The sequence below is a fragment of the Cavia porcellus genome, unplaced genomic scaffold, assembly GCF_034190915.1.
Source record: "Cavia porcellus strain 051 isolate PalLab524CR breed Dunkin Hartley unplaced genomic scaffold, mCavPor4.1 scaffold_6, whole genome shotgun sequence".
NCBI lineage: Eukaryota > Metazoa > Chordata > Mammalia > Rodentia > Caviidae > Cavia > Cavia porcellus.
Window position 1 is genome coordinate 46,688,618 of NW_026947489.1, and position 27,887 is coordinate 46,716,504.

A 27,887-nucleotide genomic window follows, 5' to 3' on the forward strand; every position below is an offset into this window, starting at 1 on the left:
GCTTCCAGATATTTGTACCATCATATAGTTCCCTCCATGTTAAATATGACTGATCTATAATCAATAATCAATAGGATATTAGAGAAACTACATTGTAACTTCCAAGATAGGGCCATAAAAATCATTGTAGCTCCTTCCTTGTTTACCTTACACCCCATGCTCTAGGAAAGTCAACTGTTAGGTTGTGTGGCCAATCAAGCTATCTTACGTTGGGGTTCACATGGCAAATGCTAAAGCCTCCTACTAACAGCCAGCACTAACTTACCTAGTGTGCATGAGGGTATCTTAGTTACTTTTTCATTGCTGGAACAAAATAACAAACACCCACAAATTACAGGGGGGAGGAGAAAAGTTTATTTTAGCTTATAGTTTGTGGAGGTTTTAGTCCATAGTTTGCTGGCTCCATGCAGAGGAGCATGGGAGAGGAGAAACAGTCCATGGCATGGCAGGCAAGAAGCACGCACACTCAAGTAAGGAGGGATCTATATCTATATCTATGTCTATATCTGTATCTATATCTATCTATCTATCTATCTATCTATCTATCTATCTATCTGTCTATATGTTCAGGGTATGGCCACACCTCCTCCCACCAGGTTTTACCTCCCAGCATCACACCCAGCTGTAAACCCATCAGTGAACTAATCCCACGTCATATACCCATGACCTAGTATTACCAACCCATGATTCAATATTACATACCCATGATCCAGTAACCACTTCTCAAAAGCCACACGTATGAGTACATTAGGCTTTGGGGAACACCTAGACACGTCATAAACAGTGAGCCATTGGGAAAGTGACCTTTCAGCCCAGTAAAAATATCACATGATGGCAGCCTAGTTGACACTTGACTTTAACCTCTTAAGAAAGTCTGATCCAGAACCAACTAGTTCAGCCAACCAGCAGAAACTGGGACACAAGACTATTAATCCCTTTGCCTGGGATGTGGCTCAGTGGTAGAACTCTTTCCTTCAATGAATAAGGCCCTGAATTCGATCTCGGCACCACAGAAATGTTAATCCCTTTAATGTATTCAGTGTATTGACTTGTGAAAATACTTAAGGACTGAGAAAACTAGGAGGCAAGAGTAGATGGAAAGGAACAGCAATTACAACTGGTGCCAGGTTGTGTGGTGCCAGAAAGGGGAAATAGGAAATCAGAGATCTCTGAGGCCAGTGTATGGACAGTCAAAGCAGGACTAGAGCTGGAAGGCAAAGACAAGGCCAGCAGCAGGCTGCATGTGGGTAGTTTTCCATTGCTTGTCTTCTTCCTTGAATCCCATTCTGCCCTGTATAGAATAGATCAGAAGTTGTGCCCTGAACTCAAATGCACTGGATGGCATGCTAACAGCATCACCAAGCCCTGGATATTTACAAGTATTAGGTGTTGTGAATAGTATGAAAAATTCAATAGACTATGGCCAATGTGTAGAATGGAATATTATGCAGCCATGGGAAGGAATGAAGTACTGGTACATGCTAAAAGGTGAGTAAACCTTTAAAACATGGTGAATGAAAGAAGCCAAATGTAGACTCATACATTGTATGATTCAATTGCAGGAAATGTTCAGGATGGGCAGATCCAATAAGATATATTAATAGTTTGCCAGGGCAGCGAAGGGAATGGGTAGAGATTGGTAAGGAATAAAAGCTTCTTGGGGGGAGATGAGGAAAATGTTCTAAATTAGATTGTGGTAATAGTTGTACATTCTTGTCAATATACTAAATTCTAAAGCTTAAAAAGCTGAACTTTATGGCATGTAAAGTATATTTCAATTAAGAACAATAAAAATATGAAGATTGAACAATATAATAACACCCACAATGTGCCTAGGCCTACACTTACTGATTTTTGTACATAATTCACTAAACTTGTACAATCAATGAATCTACAAGGTAGGTAAGCATCATTTTCTTTTTAGAGAAACAGGACCAGGGATGCTAAGTGACTCTTAGATCACATAGCGTCAGTTAGTGACAGAGCCAATAATTGAGCCAAGAATCTATGATGATTAAGCTTGTCAGTTTGATTGGTTTGGGAGCCGCCTGGGAGATTAGTAAAGCACAGTGTGTGTGTGTCTGAGTGGGTGGGGGGGCATAACCTGGGGGTCTACATCTGTTCCCTGACCTCTTCCTTTCTAGCACCCTTCAGCTGTGCTGCCATCCTTACTGCTATGAAGTGAGCAGTTTGCTCTGCCATATCCTTCCACTATGATGTTTCTCCTTTGAAATCAGCCAAGCATGGGCTGAAATCTCTGAAAATGATCCAAATTCAACTTCTCCTTTAAGTTTTGGGTGTCAGGTATCTTATCCTAGCGATGGGAAAGCAAACCAATACAGAAAATGGGTACCATGAGTAGGGTCATTGCTGTGACCATACCTGACAATTTGGTTTAGAAGCCTTTGGAACTGGTTTTTCAGAGGAATTTGGAAAGATTTGGAGATTCTAACTAGAGAATCCTAGAATACTGTATGCAGAGCCTGATTGGCAAACCTGGTTGTAGCTCAAAAAACATAAGACTAACAGGAATGTGTACATTAAAGGCCAACTTCATATGGCTTCGGCTGGGAAAGGGGGTACTACCAGGAACTGGATTAGATGCAACAGATGTTGCATTCTGGCAAAAATTTTGTCTGTATTTTGCTCAGTGTAGAGGACCACCTGCACTGCTGTCCTTGAAAAAAGAAGCAATTACCTCCACAATAGCTAACCACAGCCCTATCTCCATGTATTGATATGTACAGGGTTGGCTGAGCTATTTCCTTCTCACTTCAGTTGGCGCTAAGCAATGTAAACAGAGCTAGCTGAGATACTAATGTGTAATCTTTGAAGCCAGCTGACCTCGCCTCATATCTCCCTATAAACTGTTGAGTCCCGTGGGATGGCAGAGCCACATAGCTCCAGAAATGTCACGTACGTTTAAGCCTCAGAATGAAAGGCTATAACTTCCCAGGGCACAAAAGTTTACATACAGAAATTGAAGCAACAGCTTCCTAAACATTCAAATGCTACCCCAATTGAGTTATGCAGATTGGTCTTTCTGCATATCCTTCTCTCCGCATATTGCAGAAGTGTTTTCTGGCCTCCCAGTTAAGCCTCGCCCACATTACTCACATAATTTCCATCATTCTTATTGTCATTCATCCTTGAGCCACTCCCTTCTTCATGAATGAGTATATTCTGGGTGAGGCACTGGGGCAAGGCCTTTGTTCCATCAATTCTCACTTGGATGAGACTCAGGACCCCTTCGCTGCCCATAACTATAAAAACGTCTTAGGGTCTTTATTCTCACCGTGAGTTGCACTGATGGTGGTAGCTTGGAACTAACTCACTGGGATTTTCAATAACGTTTCAATGGAATTACAAATATAAACTTTCCAGACTGGGAGGAGGCTGGGCAAAAGGATTAAAATATTTGGATTATCATACACATCAGGCTGAGTTTCAGGCATTCAAAATGCAATAGTTATAGGGTTATAGATGCTACAAACTTCAGTGGTGACCCTAAGAAGTTAGAAATGCCTGGAACATGGAACATATATTGAGGAAAATAACAGGTAGTGAGCAGAATAAGTCCAAGGACAAGTCATGTGGGCTGACATCAGCAAGGTGATAGGGTTAGGGTTGCCCAAATTTCAACTCTGAATTCATATTTTACTATAATGTGACCTGGAAGCTAAATATTGAGCTACAGGGCTAAATGTTTGTTCTGCTGGGCTTTGGTCTTGCTTTACTTCTTTTCTATTCCCCTGCTCCTCCTTTTTGTAATGGGAATGTTTACCCTGTAGTATTATATATTGAGAGTATGTAACTGTTTTTTTTTCAGGGACTTATAGCGAAGCATTTACCTTGAGTCTCAAAGGAAAGACTTCATCTTGGACTTTTGAGTAATGCTCGAACTGTTCAGATTTTGGAGGAACCATTAGAGAATTTTGATAATACATGGAATAGTTACATTGTGTTAGGTGGAATTACATCCTTATATCTATTTGAAGATTAAAATGTGTCTGGATATCAAGTTTACAAGGGGTAGAATGTGATGGTTAAGTTCATATGTTGACTAAATTGCTTTAGAATTCAAGCAGGGGACTAGTACAGCACACTTCTGGTCATGTGTATATGGGTGTAACCTTAGGGTCAATACCTGGTCCCTGGCCCTTCACTGTCAGCTGCACTCTGATTCCTGGTCACCATGAAGTGAGCAGCTGTCCTCCAACATACTTTTCTTCCATGATATTTCTGCTTTGAAGGCAGTCAACCAAGAATATAAACCTGTTAAGCCATGAGCCAATTAAATTTCTCCTCCGTTAAGTTTGGGCATTAGGTATCTTATCCAAGCAATCAGAAAGCTAACTACAGTTTATCTCAAAAGGTTTCCTGCTTGTATGCTATGTTATACTGCATCTTACCTCAAGTTCATCTTAAACAATTCAGTGGGCAGTTTTTATTACCTACACTCAAAGAGAGGGTCTTGGGGTGTAGCTTGGTGGTAGAGTTTTAATGAGGCTCATGTTTAATCCCCTATACCATGAATAGATAGATAGATAGATAGATAGATAGATAGATAGATAGACAGATAGATAGATAGATAGATAAAAATAAAACTTCAAATTGGGCATGGTGGTGTACACCTGTATTCTCAGCACTTGGAAGGCTGAGGCAGGAGAATTATCATGAGTTTGAGGCCAACCTGGGCTACATAGTGAGTTCAAAGTCAGCCAGTCTATACTATAAAATGAGACCCTGTCTCAAAAAAAATAAAAAAAATAAATAAAATCTTCAGGGAGTTTAGCACATTAGAAGCAGCAAAGGTAAGATTTAAACCCTAAGGCACACAAGTCTATGTCACCTTCAGCTCTTGCTATCTCCAGCACAGAGGACAAAGAAAACCGGTTCACACTAGGATTCGCCACCTCGGCAATTGGCTGCTATTGGCCAGTTACCAATTTAAGGCTCAGCAGATTGGAACATTTTATATTTTCCCTGTTTGCATACTATATTTCTATTGCTTTCTGATTTCTTTATCTTTCCACCAAATAAACAATTACTTTAGCCATCAGAAACTGGAAATAATTTTTCACAGTATCCTCATGTAAACAAAGTATTTAGTTTTAACCAGTATAAATGCATTTTTGTCTTGTTTTGTTTTGAGACAAAGTCTTGCTTTTTAGTCCAGACTGAACTTGAACTCTCTCAATCCTCCTGTCTCAGCCTCCCAAGTAAAGGATTACGAATGTGCACCACCATGCCCAGCATAAATTGTCTTTTATTTTGAAATAAATATTGGGGCTGGGGATTTAGCTCAGCGGCATAAGCACCTGCCTTGCAAGCAGGCAGTCGTGAGTTCGATCCCCGGTACCGATAAAAAGGAAAAAGACAATAAATAAATAAATATTGACTTGCATGTCATTAACTGATTTAAGTAAAAAGTTTGGAAATTCTCACATGTATTTATTTTAAATTTTATTTTATGGGAAATTTCTATACAAAAATAGAATGGTATAATAAGCACTCATGTACTCCTCACAAAGCTTCCACAATATCTCCTGTAGTGTCTAGGTTTGAAACTTAGTGGTTTAGTCATTACTGTATTTTCCTGTAGTATTTGTTAAATCATTTTCTAAAAAGCATGAAAAGTGCCAATGAGGCCTAATGTGGTGGCACATACTTGTAAATCCCTACTATTTGGGAGACCAAAGCAGAATTACTGCAAGTTTGAGTCCAGCCTGGGCAAATGAGCAAAATTTTGCCTGAAAATAAAAAGGTTTTAAATGGGTTAGGGATGTAGCTCAGTGCTAAGGCACTGCATAGCACGAATGAGGCTCTGGGTTCAATCTTCAAGCCTGTAACAAACAAACAAGAAAAGGTAATATTTCTTGCCTATAGATTTATACATAGTTTACACTGTCTTCATTTTAATTCTCAGTATCTTACAAAATTTTCACAGTGAATTCATAGTACTTGTTGCAATAGGAAAATATGACGTTTTTAAACAACTGAAAAATATATATCTTGAAGGAGTCTGTTTTCTAGTGCTTAATCTAGGAGCCATTCTTGAACTTGCTATAACTATCTGTTAGTCATCCTCTCTTGTATGGTTCACTAACAGTAAGCAGAATAAACTTTTGTTTTTTATGACATTCTCTTTGATAGTAATGTAGACTATTTGTAAATATAATGAACAAAACAAGGAAAAAACTGCTAGCACTCAGACAAGCAGACAAATTAAGCTACTGTGTTCTGTAGAAGAAACGTGAAGCATTCCCATGAGATTTTTTTTAAAGAAAATCATGTTTCTTAAGAAATGTCTCCCCCCCAACCCACCCCAAGAAAGGAAAGAAATGTCCTTATTTTTTTCTGATCTGACTACTAGACCCACAGCCTTGGGCTTGCCAGGCACATATTCCCTCTGAGTGACATACCCTCCATGGAAGTTCTTAATGTCGTAACAGTTCCTCAGCATCATGTGGCACTGGGGAAGGAGGATGGTGTAATTTCCACAGTGGTTTCTGAGGACAGAGTCAAAATCACTATGCATTAAGAAGAAACTGGAACACTAGTAGGAGCTCAGAATTGGATTATCTTTCAGAGAAACAAAACTTGGTTTAACGAGATGTGGTTTAGACATCATAAATCCACTTGTTTTAATTGTATAAATTAATGACTTTTAGTAAATTTAGTCACCCAACCATCATCACAACCTGTATTATTTTTTGCAATTCCTCAATAACTACCATTCTATCATAACTGCAAAAAGTTGAAAGTTCCAACTTTATTTCTTACTCATGTTACCAGCACCTCTTTTCTTTTCTTTCTTTATTTTCTACTTTTTTTTTTTTTTTTTTGGTACCAGGAATCAAACTCAGGACCTCACACTTGCCAGGCAGGCACTGTGCCACTGAGCTAAATCCCTGGCCCACCAGCACTTGTGTGCCTATGTTTTTTGGTTTTGCTTGAAGTGCTGAGGATTAAATCAGAGCCTTTGCATAGAACTGCATCCCTAATGTTTAAAAAATTTTTTTAAATTTTGAGACATGGTCTTGCCAAGTCACTAAATGGTCCAGGTCACACTAGAATCTGTGATCCTTCTGCCTCAGCCTCCCAGAATGCTGGGAGATTTTTAAGGCACATGCTACCATGCCCAACTTGTTATTGCCTTTATTTACAATACCAAAGTGATTCCTCATGCTGTAATTGGGAAAGATAACTTCTCAAGTACACTCAGTGCTTTATCCTTCACCTCTTAACTACAGCTATAGTTCAAGGGGCCTTTATTATGATTCAGGGATTTAAAGCAGCACGCCCAAAAATGGAAGTCTGGGGCCCTGCACTGTGACTGCACCCTGAACCAGAAATAAGAGAGAGGCCAAGGAGTTCTTGCAACCTCTCCAAACCATGCCTTGATACCTGTGCAAATGACTTCAACCCTCTTACAACACCTGAGCAGCTCTCTTCTTTGGGTCTGTTCTCCCTTTAAGCTATGCTAGGGGAACAGCTGCCAGGAAGCCTGGCTTTAAGGTCTGGGTATCATATACATGCACAAAGCTCTCATGGTGTGTGCTACAGCTTGGAATGAGAAGAGTTCAGCCGTGGTCTGGGGATGGACCTCTCAGTAACTGCCATATCCAGCACAGAATTGTGAGAAGTTTGAGAATTTGAAATTGGAATTTGTACTTCTTTATGGTGGTATATTTGTCAAGGTAGAAAGATAAGACATTTTCTTTAACAATTTGCTAGACTTATTTTTAAAATTTCAATATTTAGCAGGACATGATGTACACCTGTAATCCCAGTACTTAGGAGGCTGAAGCAGGAAGAGTTTAAGGCCATGAGTTTAAGGCCAGTCTGAGCTACATAGTAGGAAACTGTCTAAAAAGAAAAAAAAAAAAAAAAATCGCAGAAGCTGTAGCTCAGCAGCATTAAGCACCTGTCTGGTAAGGGCAAGGTCATGAGTTTGATTTCTGGTACAAAAACAGTTCAATATTTAGACATATAATATGTGGTTCTTCCTCATATGATTTCATTTCCATAAAATATGCCCCAAATAGGCAAATTTAGAGGTTGCCAGAGGTTAGGAGAGGGAAGAATTATAAGCAACTGAAGTTGGGTATTAAGTTCCTTCTTGGAGGTGATGAAAATGTTCTATAACATTTAATAGTGGTAATTAGTCATAGTTCCACTTCACAGCATGATGTTATAGCCAACGTTGTTTTAAATATCCCAAACTTAAAGATATTTCTGAAATTTGGAACCTAAAATACTATAACTACAGTACTGGTAAATTTGTGTATCTTTGAAGTCTGTCTGTGTCTCTGTGTGTGTCGCTGCACATCAACATTTGTGTAGATGAATCTGAGCAGGGGAGAAACAATTTTGCTACTACTTCCGCCTCCAAACGTTGACTCCCTCGGTTCAGCAAAAATTGTTTTCCACGCCTCCCAAACCAGCCAAAGACACCACGTTAACACACCCGGGGTTGCTATGGAGCCCCACGGAGGTCACAACGGAAGTGGTCCTTGGAAATCACTTTCCCAGCAAACTTGCTCTTCAAAAACAATGCCCTTCCAATTCATCGTTTCCTAAAGTAAACTCATAGACAAAAACACAACCAAACTATGCTCTCAGCACAATCCGAAAGAGGAACATCCAGTTCTCCCCGGGGCACAAGAGTTTTGGAACCAAGAAGCGCAGGGCACTGGTTCTCGAGCGAACTCTTTTCCTGGACGGACCAGCCTCCCAGCGGGGTTGCCGTGGAAACAGCGCGCTGTGACACTCAGCTACCCGCCCAGGCGCGGCCTTTGCTGTTTGCAGACCGGGCTCACAGGACCAACGCCAAGATGGTTAGTGGTTCTAGTAGTAAGGGATAACTTTGAGTAGGGACCGGAGGTTGGAGATTCCCAGCCTGTTTTGGGGGTAAAGTCTAGGTTTGTCAGCAGAAGGTCGTATGCCTCTCCTCCCAGTGTTCCCATGGGGGACAGGGAGAGATGTAGAGATAAATACCTTGATGCTTTCGTCCCTTCTGCTTCTCATTTCCCCACACCTCAGCTGGCCGTGGGGTAGAGAGCAGAGCAAGAGGCGACAGAAGCTACAGGAAAGCATCTCCTATGGATAAAGAAATAGGAAGTCGCTATTTTGGTTCAGCTCAAGTACAGATTCCCTTTTAATAAAATATGTTACAAAAGAGAGTTTAAATAGACTTCCCTGGGGTCCTTAAGGATTTGGCTTGTACTTCATGGGACTGTCGCTCTCATTTTAAAGCTGACCAGAAGAACTGGACCATACAATTGTCTTTGTAATTTCTTTTACAGATGCTTTCAAGGGCCAAACCTGCTGTAGGTGGGGAACCACCACAGACTAACAAAAGGAAGAAGAAAGGCAGGAAGATTCCAAAACTAGAGGAGCTACTTTCACAGAGAGATTTCACTGGAGCTATTACTCTATTGGAGGTAACTTCCAAAGAAAGTTGCTTCTTAATCTGGGGAATACCAGAGCACAGATGAATGCTTGGGTGAATGCCGGTTGGTATATTGTTGGAACGGTTGTGTGCATTTTGGGGTATCTTCAAAAAGCCCCTAGTAAGTCTAGTTAATTTCAGATTCTATATCCAACATAACTGTAAACTTGATTATAGCTGAGTTTAAAACAAAACAATGTGTACCAACAACAACAACATAAGGACAAGTAATGTATCTTTTTGAGGTGAGGGCCACTTTTTTGGTGCAAGGGAGTGCCACATTTGATTATGTCTAGCTAGTTTGATGGGTCCAAACTAAATAGGTGAAGTGATATTTAATATGATCATACACTGCTTGTCCTACCTCCTGGTCAATTTATGATATATTTTTTTTTATACCAGGGATCAAACTCATGACCTCATGCTCACCAGACAGGTGCTTATTTAGTAAGCTAATTCCCTGGCCCTGTGATGTATTCTTATGTTATGAATTTTGGACAAATGAAGTAATTTTAGACAAATTTAAGTAATTCTGTCATGCTTATTTTTAAAATATTATATCACCAAAAAATATTTCAAGCCTCTCTGGCATTATTTCTCTGTCCTCCTCCACTCCAGTAGATCTCACCTTTTGAGAAGCATTGGAAGTATTGAAGGTAGTTACTCAATGTGTATATTCATGGGCTTCTACTTTAGCAATTATGATTCTTTTGGTCTGTAACGATGCTCCGGAATCTGCATTCTTGGTAGTCTTAAGTCAGTGATGGAGAGCCTTTTAGAACTTTCAATGATAACTTACAGCCTGTTGCAGCACATGGGTCTGTCATAGGTTCACCACCACTGGTCTAAGTGTTTCTGATGTAACTGGTCCGAGGAGACTGTACTTCCTCTGTGGGAAGCTCATGTTTGGGGTGTCTTCAAGGATGCCCCAAAAGTGAAAGAGTTTGGATAGCATGGTGTGGATGTGTTGTGCTATTAGCGATAATAGTTTAGTTAGCTTTATGTAAATTTCTTGCCCCATCTTCTTACACGTGCACTCATATTGGGTACATTGTCTAGCTTCTGTTGGTGGTTTTTCATCTTTACATCAGGGGTGTTGACTTGGAAGGACTGAGTGCTGTGTGTATTTCTTTTGTCAATCTACTTTTTCTCTCTTTTCTTTGAAGCAATGACCACAATTTTCTTATTGTGTAATTGCAGATAGCCTTTAAGTTGGCAGGGAGGCTTGGCTCTATGTCTATAATCTCAGGCAGCTCGTTGGAATTCTGCACTACATAGGAAGGGAAACTGCTCTGGTTTGGGGTGAAAGTAAACTCCCCTGTGGCTCCAGAAATTCATGGGGTATATTCAAGGAGTCATCAAGAATTTCCTCAGTCTCTGGGCGTTATCCTCAAAATCACAGTAAATTTGGCAAGAAGAGTAAATTCTGGTCCTAGACAGAAAACAAAACAAAACAAAACATATCAAAGGGGCTTTATCACCTTGAAGAGTGGAAAAAAAGTCACCTTATCATGGTAACTCAGAATTCCCCTTCAAAATTTCAGTCTTTTTCCCTAAAACAAGGCTTTTCTTTTATTAGCTGAGGAATTCACAAATAGTTCTTCATAATGGACATAAGTGAGGCCAGTCTTCTATATATCTTTAGCTCTTGCAAGCCTGGTAAGCCACCTGCTCAAGGGTGAGAGGATAATTTCATGGTTTGTCCTTAGTGAAGGTTTGTAGCCTATTAATAATACATGAGTGTGCTCATGGGACAGGATGGAAATGTGTGGAGTTGAATCAGAGAGCACATAACATGGATGTTGGAAGAAGACTTAATACTTTAAGTCCCTGTCACATGCATACTGGCTGGGTAGCCTTCCATTCATTGCTCAGTCTCTCTAACTTTCAGCTGTTTGGCTTTAAAATTTCACATAATTCTTGTGTTAGAAGTATTGTTAGATAATGCAGGTACTTCCTGGAGTAAAGTATCAGTAAATGAAAAAACAAATGTGAAATATTTGAACATACAAATTTCTCTGACAGAAGAGATTTCTGAGATAGTTGGAAGATATGTATCTCTCAAGATAGGCTTAATTATAAAATGGTGTGCAGGGAGGCTTGGCTGTATGTTTGGTGATCATTCATTAGTAACTTAACATAGCATTTTTTTTTTAAAGGGAAGGTTTAGAATTCAGTTTTTCATGATTTTTTTTCCATGAATTTTTAACCTGAAGTTCAAACGTCATGTTGGGGAACAAGAAGAGGATACAAATTTGTGGATTGGATACTGTGCTTTTCATCTGGGTGACTACAAGAGAGCTCTGGAGGTTGGTTTTTTGTTCGTTTTGTTTTTTTTAATCTAACAGGAGTGTGTTTAAAATGTTATTAGACTTTATATTATAATGATACTCATGGTAAAATTCAAATAATGCAGGAGCAATCACCCTATCTGTATTCCCCAGTCCTATTTCTCTAAGAAATAACAGGCACCCACATCTCTTTTTTAATGTATTACTTCAGAAACTTTCCATATATACCTTTATATCTATATCTATTTTTCACTGAATGGAATATAAGCATCTTGTTTGCTTTTTACTTTTACATGAGCACTGAATTGTGCAGAACAGCAGCATGGGGTAAGTATGGGACTGAACCCGGCTCTCTGCACACTAGCGCCCACTTAGCTCTACCCCAACCTGCATTAATGTTGCTTAAGAAATCTTCAGCAGAGGAAAAGATAAGCTATTTTGATTTTTTACTTTCATGAGTTTCCTCAAAAGAATTTTACTTGATTATTTTCAGATATTATCTCTATATAATCCTTATTTTTGTAAATGTAGGTGCTTTGGGAATTATTTTTCTTGGTCATTGTAAACACTACCCATCTGCAGTGATTAATTTGTAGGATTATGGATCTAAATAAAATGATAATGGCTTACATTAAACAATTTTTAATTTAAAAATTCTTGCATACTTCCCACATATTTTTACTCTCAAGATATGTATAATCTAAGAAGATTGAAGACCACATATAATAAAAACATTGTTTAAGGCCACATAGTGAAAAGGTGAAATGAAGAACAAAAAGAACAAAAGGTGTTAAAGAAAAGAGGAATATATGAAAAACAAAGTGAGATAAAGACTGGGAGTATTCGTCAAAGGTATATGAGGAAACAAAAAGTAACCCAAATGTGTAAGAAAAAGAAATGGGATTCTGAGAAATACTGATAAAAACCATGTCTTTGGAAAAAAGGGAAAAAATACCTTTTTAAATGTAAACCAAAGCCAAGAAATAATTAGATGAAATTTTTAGTGTATTAAAGTTATCAGATTTTAAGTAACTAATGTATTTCTTATCTTGCATATGTCTTTTTAAGTTAGCAAAAATAAAATATTATTGTTTTTCATTTCTGCAGTTCATTCATCCATGTCAGTGGTTAATGTAGGGGAAAGTTGTGTGAGGTTTTATGGACAACACCCTCTCGTGGTTAAGAGTGATCTTTAGCTTCCGTATTTCACCTTTTCAAGTATAAAATGATTGAGGAACATGTAGGATTTCCTAAACCTGAAGTTCCGCTCTCCCAGTAAGAAATCCTCTTGCGTTACAGAAGAATTAGTACTTGTTTCAACAGCACATGTACTAAAATTACAGAACTACCTTACTGGTAAAATGAGATCAGGGTTGAATATCTATTTCAGGAGTATGAAAATGCAACAAAAGAGGAAAGCTGCAATCCTGAAGTCTGGGTGAACCTCGCCTGTACCTACTTCTTTCTTGGGATGTACAAACAAGCGGAAGCAGCAGGATTTAAAGGTAAGATGGGCCCTTTGTTTTTACTGTTGTTGTGGTTGCTGTCCTCGTACTTTTCTTGTCAGTACTGGGGACTGAACCCAGCACCTTCACACTAAGTTACATCCATAGCCCTTTTGATTTTTCTTTTTTTAAATTTTATTTAAGGAGAAAAAGAAAAAAAGCAGAAAAAGGGTACAAGTTATACAGAATTTCAGAAAAAAAATAAACAGTAGGAAATCACGAGTTAATGGATTATATATTGTCATCTTAGAAATATTTGTTCCAGTTACAAAATTAAAGCTTATATAGTGGACATTCAAACAGTGAGACCAAACAGTTCTGTTCAATGATCCAACAAAACTCAGTAATATCATTGTCTATCTTAAATATACATGCAGTTATATCGTTTAGAGCACTTTCTTTTCTTCTCTTTTGTACAATGACTATTACACATTTGGGGTTTTATTGCTCCCATAGTTCTTATTACTTTTTTTGGAAGAGAGTAAAACCAAATGTGACATAACAGAACAGAGTCGGTCAAATCAAAAGGGTGTACATAATACATAATGTAAAAACATAATACAAGGTGATCAACAATGGTTACCATAATGCCTCCTGCTATCTCTAATAGAGTTGCCTACATCATCAGTTATAATAAAATTGAACAAAACAGTATAGAACGAAACCAACAAAACCAAAACATTGGAGACATTATAGGTCTTCAAAAGTAGATAATAGTCAACCAGAATGGGCGTCATAATGAATCCCACTATCTTCACAGCTGTTGCCTAAACTTTCGAACCTGATACTATCAAGCAAAACAGAATAGAGGAACATCAGTCAAAACAAGATGGTGAGAACAATTCAGGGCTTCAAATCAAAGTCATAGCCCTTTTAAAGAATGTATTGTAAAGTTTTATAATAGGGTCTTGCTAAGTCACAAAGTTGCCCATGGTGGACTTGAAGTTGGGATTCAACTTTAAAGAGTGTTAATCACCTGTCATCCTTTCAGGGTCCACCTGCTCCAAAAGGAACAGCATAAATGTAGAAGGATGGGAACAGAAAAGGGCGGCGCCCTTCTTACTCCATCACAGTAGGCCGCACCTGCTGTTGGGAGTTAGGTGAAGCTGTTCGAGCCCTGAGGGCTGTGGATATACAGCTGCTTGTTCAGTTTCTGGGTGAAAAACCCAGTAAGTTCAGTGATGGGGAAGAATCCAGATGCTTTCCCTTCTGCTTTCTTACTTGTCATGACAGTCATTTTAGGAGAATTATGCTCAAATCTACAAATAACAGTAAAGTAAAAGAGAAACATGAGAGAAAAGATGGAGGATAATTAGAATATAAATCAATTTAAATTCAAGAAACTACAGAGAAAATGGGCAAGGGAAAGTACATTTGTAAGGAAATTTATTAGGGAAGAATGCATTCCCTAATAACATAATATATGCCCTCTATCTCTTCCTGGAAAAGGCAGAACTTGAAGCCTCTCTTGATTTGTGCCTAAATTGTTTCATATGTACTAATACAACTTTTCCTAATTTAATCACAAGCTCTTTAAGGTTTTTAGTTGGTCTCATGTTTCTAGACTTCATCTGTGTCTAGAAAAGTGTTGGATACCCAAATGATCAGGTACTATCTCCATTTCTGTATGTATACATTTTCTTTTTTTCTACATTGAAGTAGGAATTTCTTTTCTGTAAAACATACACAGAAATTTTTTTCTAGGGGCCAGGGATCTAGCTCTGCGGTATAAGTACCTGCCCTGCAAGTGGTCCTGAGTTTGATCCCTGGCACCCTCCCCCCACAAAAAAAAAAAAAAAAAAACTGAAGAAAGAAATCTTTTTTGTAAATCATAGAATTGGGTGTTTAGGGGCTGGGGATTTAGCTCAGCGGCATAAGAGCCTGCCTTGCAAGCAGGTAGTCGTGAGTTTGATCCCCGGTACCGATAAAAAGGAAAAAGACTTAAAAAAAAAAATTGGGTGCTCAATATCAGAAAAATTTCCAAGAGTGTAAAGGAAATTTAGGACTTGAAAGATGTTAGTTAACCTTTTAGCTTGACTACCTGTTAAGCGCAGTACATTGTTATGCTGGAAGATCTATGAAATAAAGCCTGGGCTAGCATTTAGGAAAATACGGCAGCTTAATTCTGAGATTTTAGAGAACTTGAGAGTGCTGCGGTGAGCAGCTGAAGGAGAGTAGATTCATGTGCGCACTGGGGTGACCGTCCCTGTCTGCTGCAGTGTACAGCTCCGAGGCCAGCTATGATACAGGACATTATGGAGTTGGGCGGAACAAATGGAGGGGAGGACCAGGACCTTTTCCTTCTGGTTCCTGATGTTACTACAGGTGGAGGCCAGACTCAGCAGTATTTATGATTACAACAGATACGAATCAGGATCAGGTAGGTAAGGATTTGGGGAGACTCATGAGCTCCATTTGTGCTCGTTTCAGCAGCACATATATATATGTTTCATTTTATTTTTTCAAGGGACCAAATGCTATGGACTATTAAGTTCTTTAATAGGCTTGGATCTTTTTTTCAGCTCCAAAAAGCCGACTCCAGAATCGCCTGCTCTTCCATTTGGCCCATAAGGTATTTATGCTTTCATTTCATATCTTTTGTTTTAAAAATATTTTCCTCATCTTGTTAACAACAATAGTAAAAGGTAATTAATTAGCAATTCCTGTTAATGATACTTCTAGAACAAGTGAAATATGGGCATTAATTTTGTAATATAGAATGTTCTCACCATCGGTGTTTTTTACCCTCTTCATTTATTCAGAGATGTTGGGTTTAGTTCTTAGTTAAGTAGCAGTCATTTAAGATTAGTGTGTGTCAACTGTCCTGTTGTCTGTTGGGAAACAGACTCAAAAACTTCTTGTTCTGCATCATGGAAGTAAATACAAAGTTTCCAGGTAATTGTGGTTATCATAAAATGATTTTTAAATATTTTTTCAAATTATAAGAGTAATACACGTTTATTCTGTCAAACAAAGAAAGTATAAGTAAGCAAAAGAAGGAAAAATAGACAAAGTCGTATGTACCATATTGGAAAAATAACTCCCTTTTGTCTTTTGGTGTATCACCTCGGGGTACTCTACTTTTATATGCATATTTGTCTATTTGTTTTTATGTTGTGCAGAATGAGACTTATGCTGAATGTGTTTTTTGTACTCTGTTTTTTCAAAATGTGCCTTTATACGACATGTGCATTCCCCAGTCATTAAATAAGTTTAACATCATGATTTTTAAATGGCTTAAAAGTGTTCTCTAAAAAATCATTTGTGCCATAATTTGCTTAAATATGTACTAGTTAGATTGTTTCTAATTTTTAATCATAAAATTGTCATTCTGAACACCTAAAAATGGATTTACTGAATAATTGAGTATGAAAACTTTAAACCTTTTAATTAATAAGCCTAGTTTGTTTCACAGAAAGTTTATCTACTCACCTGCAAGCAGTATTTGAAAATAATTATTTTTAGTACATTTAAATTTTTCACACCATTGTTATATTTTTGTCTTTATCATTCTTTCAGTTTTTACTTTACATATTTTTCAGGCTCTGTCATGAAATATACACTAATTTAGAATTTTTAAGTCTTCCTACTAGATAAAAACATATATTATCATTAAATGTCTTCCTTTAGTTCCAAAAAAAATTCGTCTTCTCTCTGTTATATCTTTATCTGTACTATTGTCAGTACTAAACCAGGTTTTGTTTGATTAGGGTTCATGTTCTTTCTATACTTTTTTTTTTTTTTTTGCGGCACCAGGGATTGAACTCATGACCTTGCACTTGCCTGGCAGGTGCTTATGCCGCTGAGCTAAATCCCCAACTCTCTTTATATACTTTCATTTCTCCTTTTCTATACTTTCATTTCTCCTTTTCTATGTCCTTGCATTTAAAATGCATTCCATAACAACCAAATAGACATGAATTTTGTGGGTTTTTAGTCCTGTAGAATTCTTTATTTTTAAAAACTCTTATATTTAATTCACTTACTTAACGTATGTACTGTGCATGGTCAGCTCGGTAACTGCCAGTTTACTATTTATTTTCTACTTGCCCCAGCTGATTCACATTCTCTTTTCTCTCCTTTCTTGTTTTTGTTTTGGATTGATTTTTCTAGAATCCCCTACTTTTCTCTCCTGTTTTGCTAGTTTTGCAACTATTAATAATATTTTGCTAGTTTTACAAACTATTAATGTTAATTGCTGTAGTTTTTATCTTTGACACATATTTGTACTTTTGCCCTTTTCCTGACAATAAGGCCATAGATAATTTTAACTCATTTGTTCCCTCTCATATTTTGTATAAACCTGAAATACCCTTTGTCTCTATGCATTTCTAACCTCACAAGATGCTGTTAATGTTGTTTGCTTGCAGTCGGATTTAATTTATATTTAATCACATTTATCCTCTCCACTGCTTTGCATTTCTTTCCGCGTGTTTTTGGACCCATCTAGGGTCATTTGCATTCTTTCTCTCGCTCCCCATCCTTCTTCTCCCTACTTTTCTTTCTCCCTTCCTCCTTCATGGGCCTCATGCATGTTAGACAACTGCTGTCCTACAGAGCTAGATCTCCAACCTTTTCTAACTTTTGTTTTGAGACAAGATCTTGCCACGTTGCCTGAGCTGCCTCAGACTTGTGGTCCTCCTACCTCGTTCTCTGGAATAGCAGAGGTTGCAGGTGTGTGCCACTACATCTGGTTGGGAATCCTTCTTCTATTTGAAGAACTTTTTTGCATTATTTCCCTTAATGGAGATGAATTCTCTCAGTTTTTGTGTAAATATGTTTTAATTTCATCATCTTTTTAAAGTGAATTTTTGTGTGCATAGCATTCTAGGTAGCTGGTCATTTTCCTTTAGCGTTTGGAAGATGATACTGTATTGCTTCCTAGGTCCCATTCTCTACTGAGTAGTCAGCTGTCAGTCTGATTGTCGCTCCATTTTCTTACTGTGTTGAAGCTTTTTGTATTGTTTGGGGATTTTAGCACTTTTACTCTAATGTTTCTAGATATTCTTTTTATTTATACAACATCAGTTTCACAGTGTTTGCTTGAGGTCTTTCTTTTCTTTCTCCCCTCCCCCTCTTCTTCTTCCTTCTCTTCTTCCTTCTCCTTTTCTGATCTGGAAAAATTCTTGGTAATTATCTCTCCAAATTTTTCTTCTCCATCATACCCTGTCTTCTTTCCTTCTAGAGCCACCATAATATATATATTTGTAGACTTTTTCATTGTGTGCATATGAATACTTTTTCACATTTTCTGTATATTTCCTGCAAAAAATTCTTTGATTTTTACTAATCCTTCTTCAGCCATGTTTAATTATCTATTATATTCATTTACTTGGCTCTCAATTCCAGTTATTCATTTCTAGGCTTTTTTCCTTTTCTTTCACCCCCGCTCCCTTTTAGTCTTTTTGAGACAGGGTTTCACTGTGCAGTTCAGGCTGAATTTGAACTCACTTTGTAGCCCAGACTGGCCTGGAACTCACAGTGACCCTCCTGCCTCAGCCTCCCAAGTACTGGGATAACACACGTGTGCCACCACATCTTGCTAGAATTTACATTTTATATTTAACATTTATAATTCTTTAAGTTCCTTGATTTCTAATTTAATTGTTTAAACAGCATTGTTATTTTAAAATTCATATTTAATAATTCTAATGACTCTTGATGGCTGATTTTTGGTTTTTTGGTCAAATAGTTTTTACTTCTGGTATGCTTGGTAATATTGCAATGAAAGATAGCTATTGCACATGAAAACATATAGAGATAATTTGAGGCTCTGGGTAATTTTATCCTGTTTCAGAGGAGACTTACTTTTGCTTATCACTGGAACAAGGGATGGGCAATTCAGTGTATTTTTTTCAAGGATTTAACTTATTTGAAGTTGGTTTGAGGGGCCAGGGATTTAGTTCAATGACACAGCACTGATATGGCGAACATGAGATCCTGAGTTTGATTGCTAATACTAAAAAAAAAAAAAAAAAAAAAAAATAGTTTTCAGTTATCCTGAAGGCTGCTGTATTTCTGCCTTTACTCCTGTTGCCAAGGGAGCTTCCCGGGCCTAACTGATAACCTTGGTAGGCCCTATCCTCTAATTTTTGCCATTCAGCTCTTAAAACATCTTGAAACTCTATTTAGTTTCCACCATCTCAGTCACCAGTTTAAAATTAATAGATGCACTGAGAAGAAAATGATGCTGAACATCAGCCTGATCAATCTTCCTTTTAGTTCTCTTTGGAATATTGCTGCTTCAAGTTTTCACTACCTCAGTAGCTCTCTGATGCCTTCGCACTAATTCTTAGGGGAGGCTAAAATCTCTGTGCCATTTATATTCATTTTCCTAACTCTATGCCAACATGAATCTTTACATTTCTTTTCTTATCTCACAACTTTAGTTTAATGATGAGAAAAAACTGATGAACTTTCATCAAAATCTTCAGGACATCACAGAAGACCAGCTCAGTTTGGCCTCAATCCACTATATGCGGTCTCATTACCAAGAGGCAATTGATATATATAAGAGAATACTGCTGGATAACAGGTCTGTGGCTTTTTATGACTACTCGAAATCTCTTTCACATTTAGTTTCTTTTATAACCAGTTTGACTGAAAACCTAATTTCCTTGCATTCAAATCTACTTGGTCGAATTAAGAAAGTCGTAGATATTCTTCTCTACCTTTTTTTTTTTTTTTTTTTTTTTTTTTTTTGGTCTTTTTTCCTTTTTATCGGTACCGGGGATCGAACTCACGACTGCCAAGGCAGGTGCTTACGCCGCTGAGCTAAACCCCCAGCCCCTCTCTACCTTCTTGATTATCACCCTTCTATAGGGCCTTTTTAGTGTTTTTAGTCTCTCAGTTGCCTACTTATATATCTGTAAATATTTAACAACATATTATGTATGTTTTTTCAGTAAGTGTTTATCTCTATTTACACACAAAATCAGTATGATTTTCTCACCACTCCACGGGAATCAGTTTTTGTCCCTGTGAGGGTAATATTGCTTCTGTAGAAAATGTGTGCTCTAAGCCGGGCGTGGTGGCTCACCACTGTAATCTCAGCACTTGGGAGGCTGAGGCAGGAGGATCCTTGGGAGTTCGAGACCAGCCTGGGCTACAAAGTGAGCTCAAGGCCTGCCCAAACTGCATAGAGACCCTGTCTCAAAAAAAGACAAAAAAAAGAAAGAAAATGTGTGCTCTAGAGAGATCTACCTCAGTGATCTAGTTACACTGTAGGTAACTTTCTGGCACACTTGGAATCAAAGCATTTTTGAACAATTGATATTCTAACTTTATCACTCAATACTTGGCCTCTTTCTCCCAGCACAAAACACCTCGCCCATTTTCTTCCTGCACTGCCGTGCATTACTAGACTGCCATCACCCCTACTTCTGGTCACCATGCCTTCTTCCCACGTCTCTGCCCTGTGTAAAGATTTAACAACCCATTTTTTTCAGTATGAAGTTTCCTCTTGCTTCTGTAAGTGTTATCTTTTACTGTACTTAATTTATATCGAAACAGTTGAATATTACAATATGAAAAGATTAATTTGCATTGATTGTATTTTCTTTTTTCGCAAGAAACATTCTTTTGTTGTTGTTGTTTTGTTTGCTTATTTGCTTTTTAACACAAGGTCTTGCTACATAGTTCAGGGTGGCCTTGAAATTACTGTGCAGCCCACATTGCCCTAAAACTGCAGTGATTTGCCTGCTTCAGCTTCACAAATGCTGGGATTACAGGTGTGCGCCATCATGCGTGGCTCACAAGATAAATTCTTGACCTTTCTGCTCTGTCTTGTCTATTTGAGCTTTGTAGCTTGACATTTCTGTGAGTCTGTCTTAAACTTTTAACCCTTAATTCTTTCCTCTAATAGGGAGTACCTTGCCCTCAATGTCTATGTGGCCCTCTGTTACTACAAGCTGGATTACTATGACGTGTCTCAAGAAGTTCTGGCTGTTTATCTCCAGCAAATTCCTGACAGTACCATTGCACTCAATCTGAAGGCTTGTAATCATTTTCGTCTTTATAATGGCAAAGCAGCTGAGGTAATGATGGAAACATGTTTCTAATTGACTTAATGCAATATGAATTCCTTTGTACTTTTCAAGTCATTTATTAAGTTCCATTACCTGTAGCTCTCTTTTTTTAATCTTAAAGGAAATAAAACAAAAGAGTGATAAGACAGTAGGAAATCCGTAATAGTTACTATACTGCATATTGTTAACCACTAACTCAGTTGCTCAGACTACTGGCTTTGTGCTTGCAAAGTAAACTAGATAATACAAGGATCAGGTTATTATACTCTCTTTTTTTCTTTTTTATCCGCACTGGGGATCGAACTCACGACCACACACTTGCAAGGCAGGCACTTATGCTGCTGAGCTAAATCCCCAGCCCAACATCAGGTTATTTCTTTACTTCAGTTACTGGCATCTCAGCCTGTGTTCTTCCAAATCAGCCCATTGCTTATGGAGCGGGAAGCTCCTTCCTGGTTTTCCCTGGCCAACAGGGCCACCGTGGTATATCGGGTGGAGGAACTGTGTAACTTCCTTCCTGGTTCTCTCCAGCTGGCATGGCTGCCACGAGTGCATGGAGAGCTGTATATCTTCTTTCCTAGTTCTCCTCAGCCACAGCTTACACACAAAGGGCTGCATAACTCTCTCATAGCTCTCAAGTAATATCCCTGGGTCATTGCCTCTGTGATTCTATAAGAACCTAACTGCATTAATATTTTTGTTTATCAGATATTCTAAAAGTAATTTGACTTTTTAATTTTCTGTTTTGTATCTTATACAATGTAGATGATTTTTAACCCACTTACGCAAAAGGTTGCAATTTTTTAGAATTTTTGCATGAAATTAATATGTTACCTAGAAAAATTCAAGGAACAAGAATTCAAAGGGAAAATTTCATGAATGTTATTATGTGCCCTTCCAAAAATGGAACACTAGGCATAAAACAATTAACCAGATCCTTCTGTTAACTTAAATATGTTTTAATCCAAGTGCTTCAGGTCCTTTCTCTAAAATATGCTGGTGGCTCTGTGGCTGAATGCCGATATATATACCCAGTAAACACATCACTCATCCAGAATCTCTTGTCACTGTCTCCTTCCTCTCCGTGTAATCATCCCCTAGTTCCTATTATTTATACATCCCAGAAACTTCTCTTAACAATCTCTCCTCTCCTTTATTACTGTGCAGTCCAGGAGTTCCTCACCTCTTATTTTGGCTCTTTCAGGAGTGCCATGCCCTCTCCAGTCCAGGCACTGAATTTGATGTGTAGGCCAGATTCTCTTGGTGCCATAGCCACACACTTGTCACTCTGTAATGTCCTTTCTCTCTGCTTGGAATGCTCTAGCTTCTCCGTTAAGTTTACGCTAAGAGGTAAACATGAAAGACATCTTATAAATACTTAGCTAACTAATAGGCACCATGGAGAACACATATATCGATTATTTAATTTTGCTGAAAATCGTTTTTTTAAAAGATGTTTAATATGTCTTGGATAAAATACAATGTTAACACGTATACACTCTACATGCATACACACTATACATAGATAGCATGTAAATTATAGAGAACATGTTCTATGTCTGTAAATGTATAGGTATAAATAGATATTTTATTTTATTTTTGGTACTGAGAATTGAACTCAGGACCTCGCACTTGCCAAGCAGGTACTGTGTCTCTGAACTATATCCTTGCCCCTAAATAGATATTTTAACATTATCCCTATGAGGGGGGCAATGTTTCAAAAGTATATTTATGGCTGTTACTTTAGTTGATGTCAAAACCCACCAAATTTAAATGTAAATTTTTACATACAGCAAAATTAAAAAATCTTACCCATACCCAAAAAATAGTTCCAGTTAGTATCATGCTACCATTGTGTAAGGGCAGGAGAGAAGGAAACTTTTAAGCTAGGAAATTAACTCTGTCAAAGCAAAATTTATTGAGAAAATATAATGGCAAGGAGCACTGTAAACAAATGTTAGTCTGACTAGAGATTCAAAGTGCTGAGGACAGTCCTGTTCAGTAGCAGCAGAGGCAGAGTATGGGGTAGAAAACACATGTGCCTTGCCCTCTGCTCAGACTCACATTTCACATTTCAGACTCACAGAGATAATGGTGTCAGATATGGCAAAAAAGTGCTATCAGTTCAATTAGTTGACTGTAATTCAGTACTTATAGGTTATATAAATACACTCAAGATAATAGTCATTTCAGTAAGTCTGCCTAACAAGATAGTATTTTCAGCACCAGAAGTTAATAGTGGACTGGATGTGCCATTGGATCCCTTTAGTATTCCACATTTTGAGTAAGGACAAATAAAATAAGTCTATTCCCACCTTTCTGTCTTAATGTGACCATGAGGACTACTAATTTTGAGGAAGGCCCAGGCTGCTGAATGTTTACATTGTACTTGCTCACTTCTGGCTGTCCATAGTCTGGTCTGGGCAGTACACCTGGTTAATATTCTGTGGATCTATGTCCATCTGAGTCAGCACACCAGACTGCTCTTCCCAGCTCCTGAAGGGGATTGTTTTATTCCTTGAAATTGTTTCAGGGCAGTTTGCACATTAATTTGATTGTGTACTCCATGTATAGATGAGTACTTCAAAGTTACTAGAAACTTTGTTTCTCTTTTGGTTGTAGTAGGATATAGTTTGTATTTAAGTATGATAATCTTATTAAAGCATTTAAAAACAAGCATTCTTTTAGGAACCTGTAAAATAGAATCTGTATTATATTACTCAGTCTCCAATAAACACTAGTAAGGTTCTGTTTAGTAAGCATGAAATAATGTACAGTGATCAACTCTTTTTTTTTTTTTTTTGTCTTTTTGAGACAGGGTCTCTCTATGCAATTCAGGCTGGTCTTGAGCTCACTTTGTAGCCCAGTTTGGTCTCGAATATGCAACAATCCTATCTCAGTCTTCCAAGTGCTGGGATTACAGGAGTGAGCCACCATGCCTGGCTAAATCTTTTTTTTTTTTTGTTAATCTGTGGGGCTGCATTACTAATTTTTGGAGGGGGTTGGTTTTGTGAGACAGGAGGGTCTCACTATGTATTCTACGCTGGCTTTGAATCCACCATATAGTTCAGGGGGCCTCGAATTCACAGTGATCCTCCTGCCTCAGCCTTCCAGTGCTGAGATTACAGGTATGTGTCACCATGCTGGGCAAGGATCTCTAAAAGAAATTTCAATAACTTGCCCAAGACTATACAACTAACATAACGAATGGCAAATTCAAGTCTCAAACTGACATCTAACTGAGTTGTAGACTTAAGCTCTAAAATGTAGTGCAAATTTGACCTTAGTACACATATACATGCATGCATGTGTATGTATTCAGTGCATGTCCCCATCATCATGCCTATTATTTAGCAGTTTCTAATAGTCTTCAATGTAGAGAAGTTCATCATGCATAGGGATTGGGTCTTTTGATATCTGTACCTCTGTCTCCCCTCATTCCTTCCTTTTTTCTTGGTCCTCCTCCCTTTTGCAAAAGTCCTATCTCTCTATTTCCTATTATCTATCTTTTGTTTATTAATTTATATGCACTTCCAGACAAATTGTCACTACCTGAAAGGACTCCCTGTAGTAATAATTCTTTGCTTTGAACAATGGTGGATTTCAGTCAGTGCACAAAAATGCCATCGAATAGGGGAATAATACACAGAAAGAAGAAACCCTGTTTGTAGGCATTGTGGAAAGTATTTGCTGCAATGTTTCTCTTTTACAAACAAAATTACCCTCACATTGGGGTGTAACTGCATGTGAGAAATGTTTGGTAAATGTTCAACAGACAGAGCTGCTAAACTGAGTGATGTCATATTGGTCCTCGAGCCTATGTTTGCATTGTGGGAAAGCATTCAGTATTCACATTTATTGTCGAATGTGCAAAAATAATGATAGTTCAGTGAAATCATATATAAGTGACTTGAAAATTACTCATGTAGAGGAGACATGGAAAAATAATATAAAATTATTGTTTTCAATATATGTTCATAGATTTTTTAAAAAACACTCAAACACAAAGGTGTCCTAAAACGTTTTCATTTCTTTTTTATAAATCATATATAAGTGATCTATTTGTCAGTAGTCTTAATAAAAATTAGTTTTTAAAGAAAAAAAATTTATGTGCACTTTAAGTTCCTCATATGAGAAAAATCATGAGCTATTTTAGCTTGTGTGTCTAATGTATTCCATGTAATTATGATCTCATAGTGCATTCATTTTCCTGCAAATAACGAAAATTAATCCCTCTTTATGGCAGAGTAGCAGTCTGTTGTATATAAATGCCACATTTTCTTAATCCACACCTTTGTTGATGGGAATATAAGTCACTTGAAATACTTAGTAATTAGGAGTTAAGCTGCTGTAATTGTGAAGATGCATCTATCACCATACTATCATCTTTTAACTCTTTAGGGAAGACTTGTAGAAAGGAAACAGCTGGATCAAATGAAGTTTCTAGTTTTAATTTTTTGAGGAATCTCCCTACTGATTTTGTTGTTACTACTTGACATTCACAGCAGCAAGGTAGAAGTGTTTCTTTTCCCTGCAACCTTGCCAGCATTTGTTATTTGCTTCCTTGATAGCCGTTCTTTCTGGGGTAAGGTGGAATCTCAGTGCTGTTTTAATTTGCATTTCTGTTATGGCCAGAGAAGTTCAATATTTCTCATGTATTTCTTGCTCATTGTCTTCTAAGAAATGTCTTTTCATTTCAGTTGCCCATTGTTTGATTGGGCCTATTATTTGGGAGGACCTAAATTATTTAATTTCTTTATGTGTTCTAAATAGCAGTCCTCTGTCTGAAGCATAGGTTGTTTCTTCACTCTGCTGGTTGTTTACTTTGCTGTGCAGAAGGCTTTTAATTTTTTTTGTACAAGAAACCGAACTTTCAACCTTGGGCTTGCCAGTCAGGCTCTCTGTCTCTGTGCTATATGCCCAGCTAATTAATTTTTTTTTTTAAATCTCCAGCCCCCAAAGCTAATTAATTTTTTAGTGTAATCTTATTTGTTGACTCTTGATGTTATTTGTATTGCAATTGGGTTTCTGTTTAGAAAGCACTTGCCTATGCCTCTGTCTTCAAGAGTTTTTACCTGTATTATATTTCAGCCAATTGTTTCTGTTTTAACATTTAGATCTTTGATCCATTTTGATTTTAGTTTATTGCATGGTGAGAGAGAACAGTCTACATTCAGTGTTTTACATGTGGAAAGCCAGCTTTCCCAGCATGTTTATTAAAGAGGATTTCTTCCCTCCTGTGTATACTTCTGGTCCTCGTCAAAGATCAGATAGCTGGCTGTGCCTGGGGATGTTCCTGCTTTCGCTATTCCGTTCTGTTAACTTACATGTCTGATTTTGTGCCAGTTCCATGATGTTATTGTCACTGTAACTTTGTAGTCTAACTGGAAATCTTTGATTATGATGCCTCCTCCTTTGTTCTTACTGCTCACAATTGCTTTTGCTATTCTAGGTCTCTTCGTGTTCTGTATGAATGTTAGAAATGTTTTCTGTAGTTCTCTGAAGAATGTTATCAGTGTTTTGATTGGGATTTGTGTTAAATCTGTGCTTCAGTTTTGGAAGTATGGCCACGTGGAAAATACTGATTCTACTATCCAGGAACATGGGATATCTTTCCATTTTCTGATGTCCTGTTTGACCTCCTTTTTTCAGAATCCTGTAGTTTTTGTTGCAGAACTCTTTTACTTCTTTGGTTAGGCTAACTCATAAGTATTTAATTTTCTTTCTTTCCTTTTTTTTTTTTTCTTTTTTGTCTTTTGAGACAGGGTCTCTCTATGCAGTTCAGTTGACCTTGAGCTCACTTGGTAGCCCTTGCTGGTCTGGAATCTGCAAAATCCTCTTGCCTCAGCCTCCCAAGTGCTGGGATTTTAGAGGTATACCACCATGCCCAGCTAAGTATTTAATGTTCTTGATCCTACTGTAGATGGTATTATTTTCCTGATTTCCCTCTCAGGGAGATTATTATTGATGTACCAAACACTGTTGATTTTTGGGGGGTTGATATTGTATCCTTCTGCTTTGCTGAATTAGGTTGTTAATTCTACGAGTCTTTTGGTAGGATTTTGGGGTTTTCCATAAGCATTACTTAATTGTATTATAAACTTTTATATTTGGGAAATTTTCTTCTATGATTTCTGTAGATATGTTATTAAATCTAACTGTACTACCTTTGTTTTTTTTCTAATTCCATTTAGCCTTAGCTTGGTCTTCTTGTCATCTGGTAACTGCTGGAAAGTCTATCTTATTTACTCTTCTAAAGAATGAACTCAATTCATTGACACTCTTTAATTTTGTTTAGCCTCAATTTCATTTTTTATTTTATTTAAAGAGAAAAAAAAACAAAAAATACATGGAGAAAAAAGGGTAGAAATAATACAGAATTACAGAAAAATAAATGGTAAGAAATCACCAGTTGATAAGTTACATATTGTCATCTTAGAAATAGTTGTTCCAGTTACAAAATTAAAGCAACAAAGTGACATTCAAATAGTGACACTGCCAACAGTTCTGCTCAATGATCTAACAAAAACTTAGTAATATGGTTATCAGTCCTACACACTTGTTTTTTTATCTTAAATAGGGTAAGATTAAACATATCAAAACAGAA

General features: G+C 37.5%; 1 protein-coding gene across 3 annotated transcripts in view; it reads left to right on the forward strand.

Annotated features, from left to right (window-relative positions):
• Positions 1-8,708: 8,708 nt before the first annotated feature.
• The window catches only part of Ift56 (intraflagellar transport 56), a 54,340-nt gene continuing 35,161 nt past the window's right edge, over positions 8,709-27,887 (forward strand). Inside the window, exons 1-7 of one of the 3 annotated variants that reach the window (XM_003475506.5) lie at positions 8,709-8,843; positions 9,312-9,449; positions 11,674-11,766; positions 13,139-13,253; positions 15,776-15,825; positions 19,643-19,788; positions 21,118-21,289. In XM_003475506.5, the coding sequence (XP_003475554.2) occupies positions 8,841-8,843; positions 9,312-9,449; positions 11,674-11,766; positions 13,139-13,253; positions 15,776-15,825; positions 19,643-19,788; positions 21,118-21,289 (717 nt within the window). In that variant the 5' untranslated portion in view covers positions 8,709-8,840. Of the gene's footprint in view, positions 8,844-9,311; positions 9,450-11,673; positions 11,767-13,138; positions 13,254-15,472; positions 15,634-15,775; positions 15,826-19,642; positions 19,789-21,117; positions 21,290-27,887 lie in introns of those variants that run through there. The other 2 variants (XM_063250567.1, XM_063250568.1) reach the window with 2 other exon arrangements.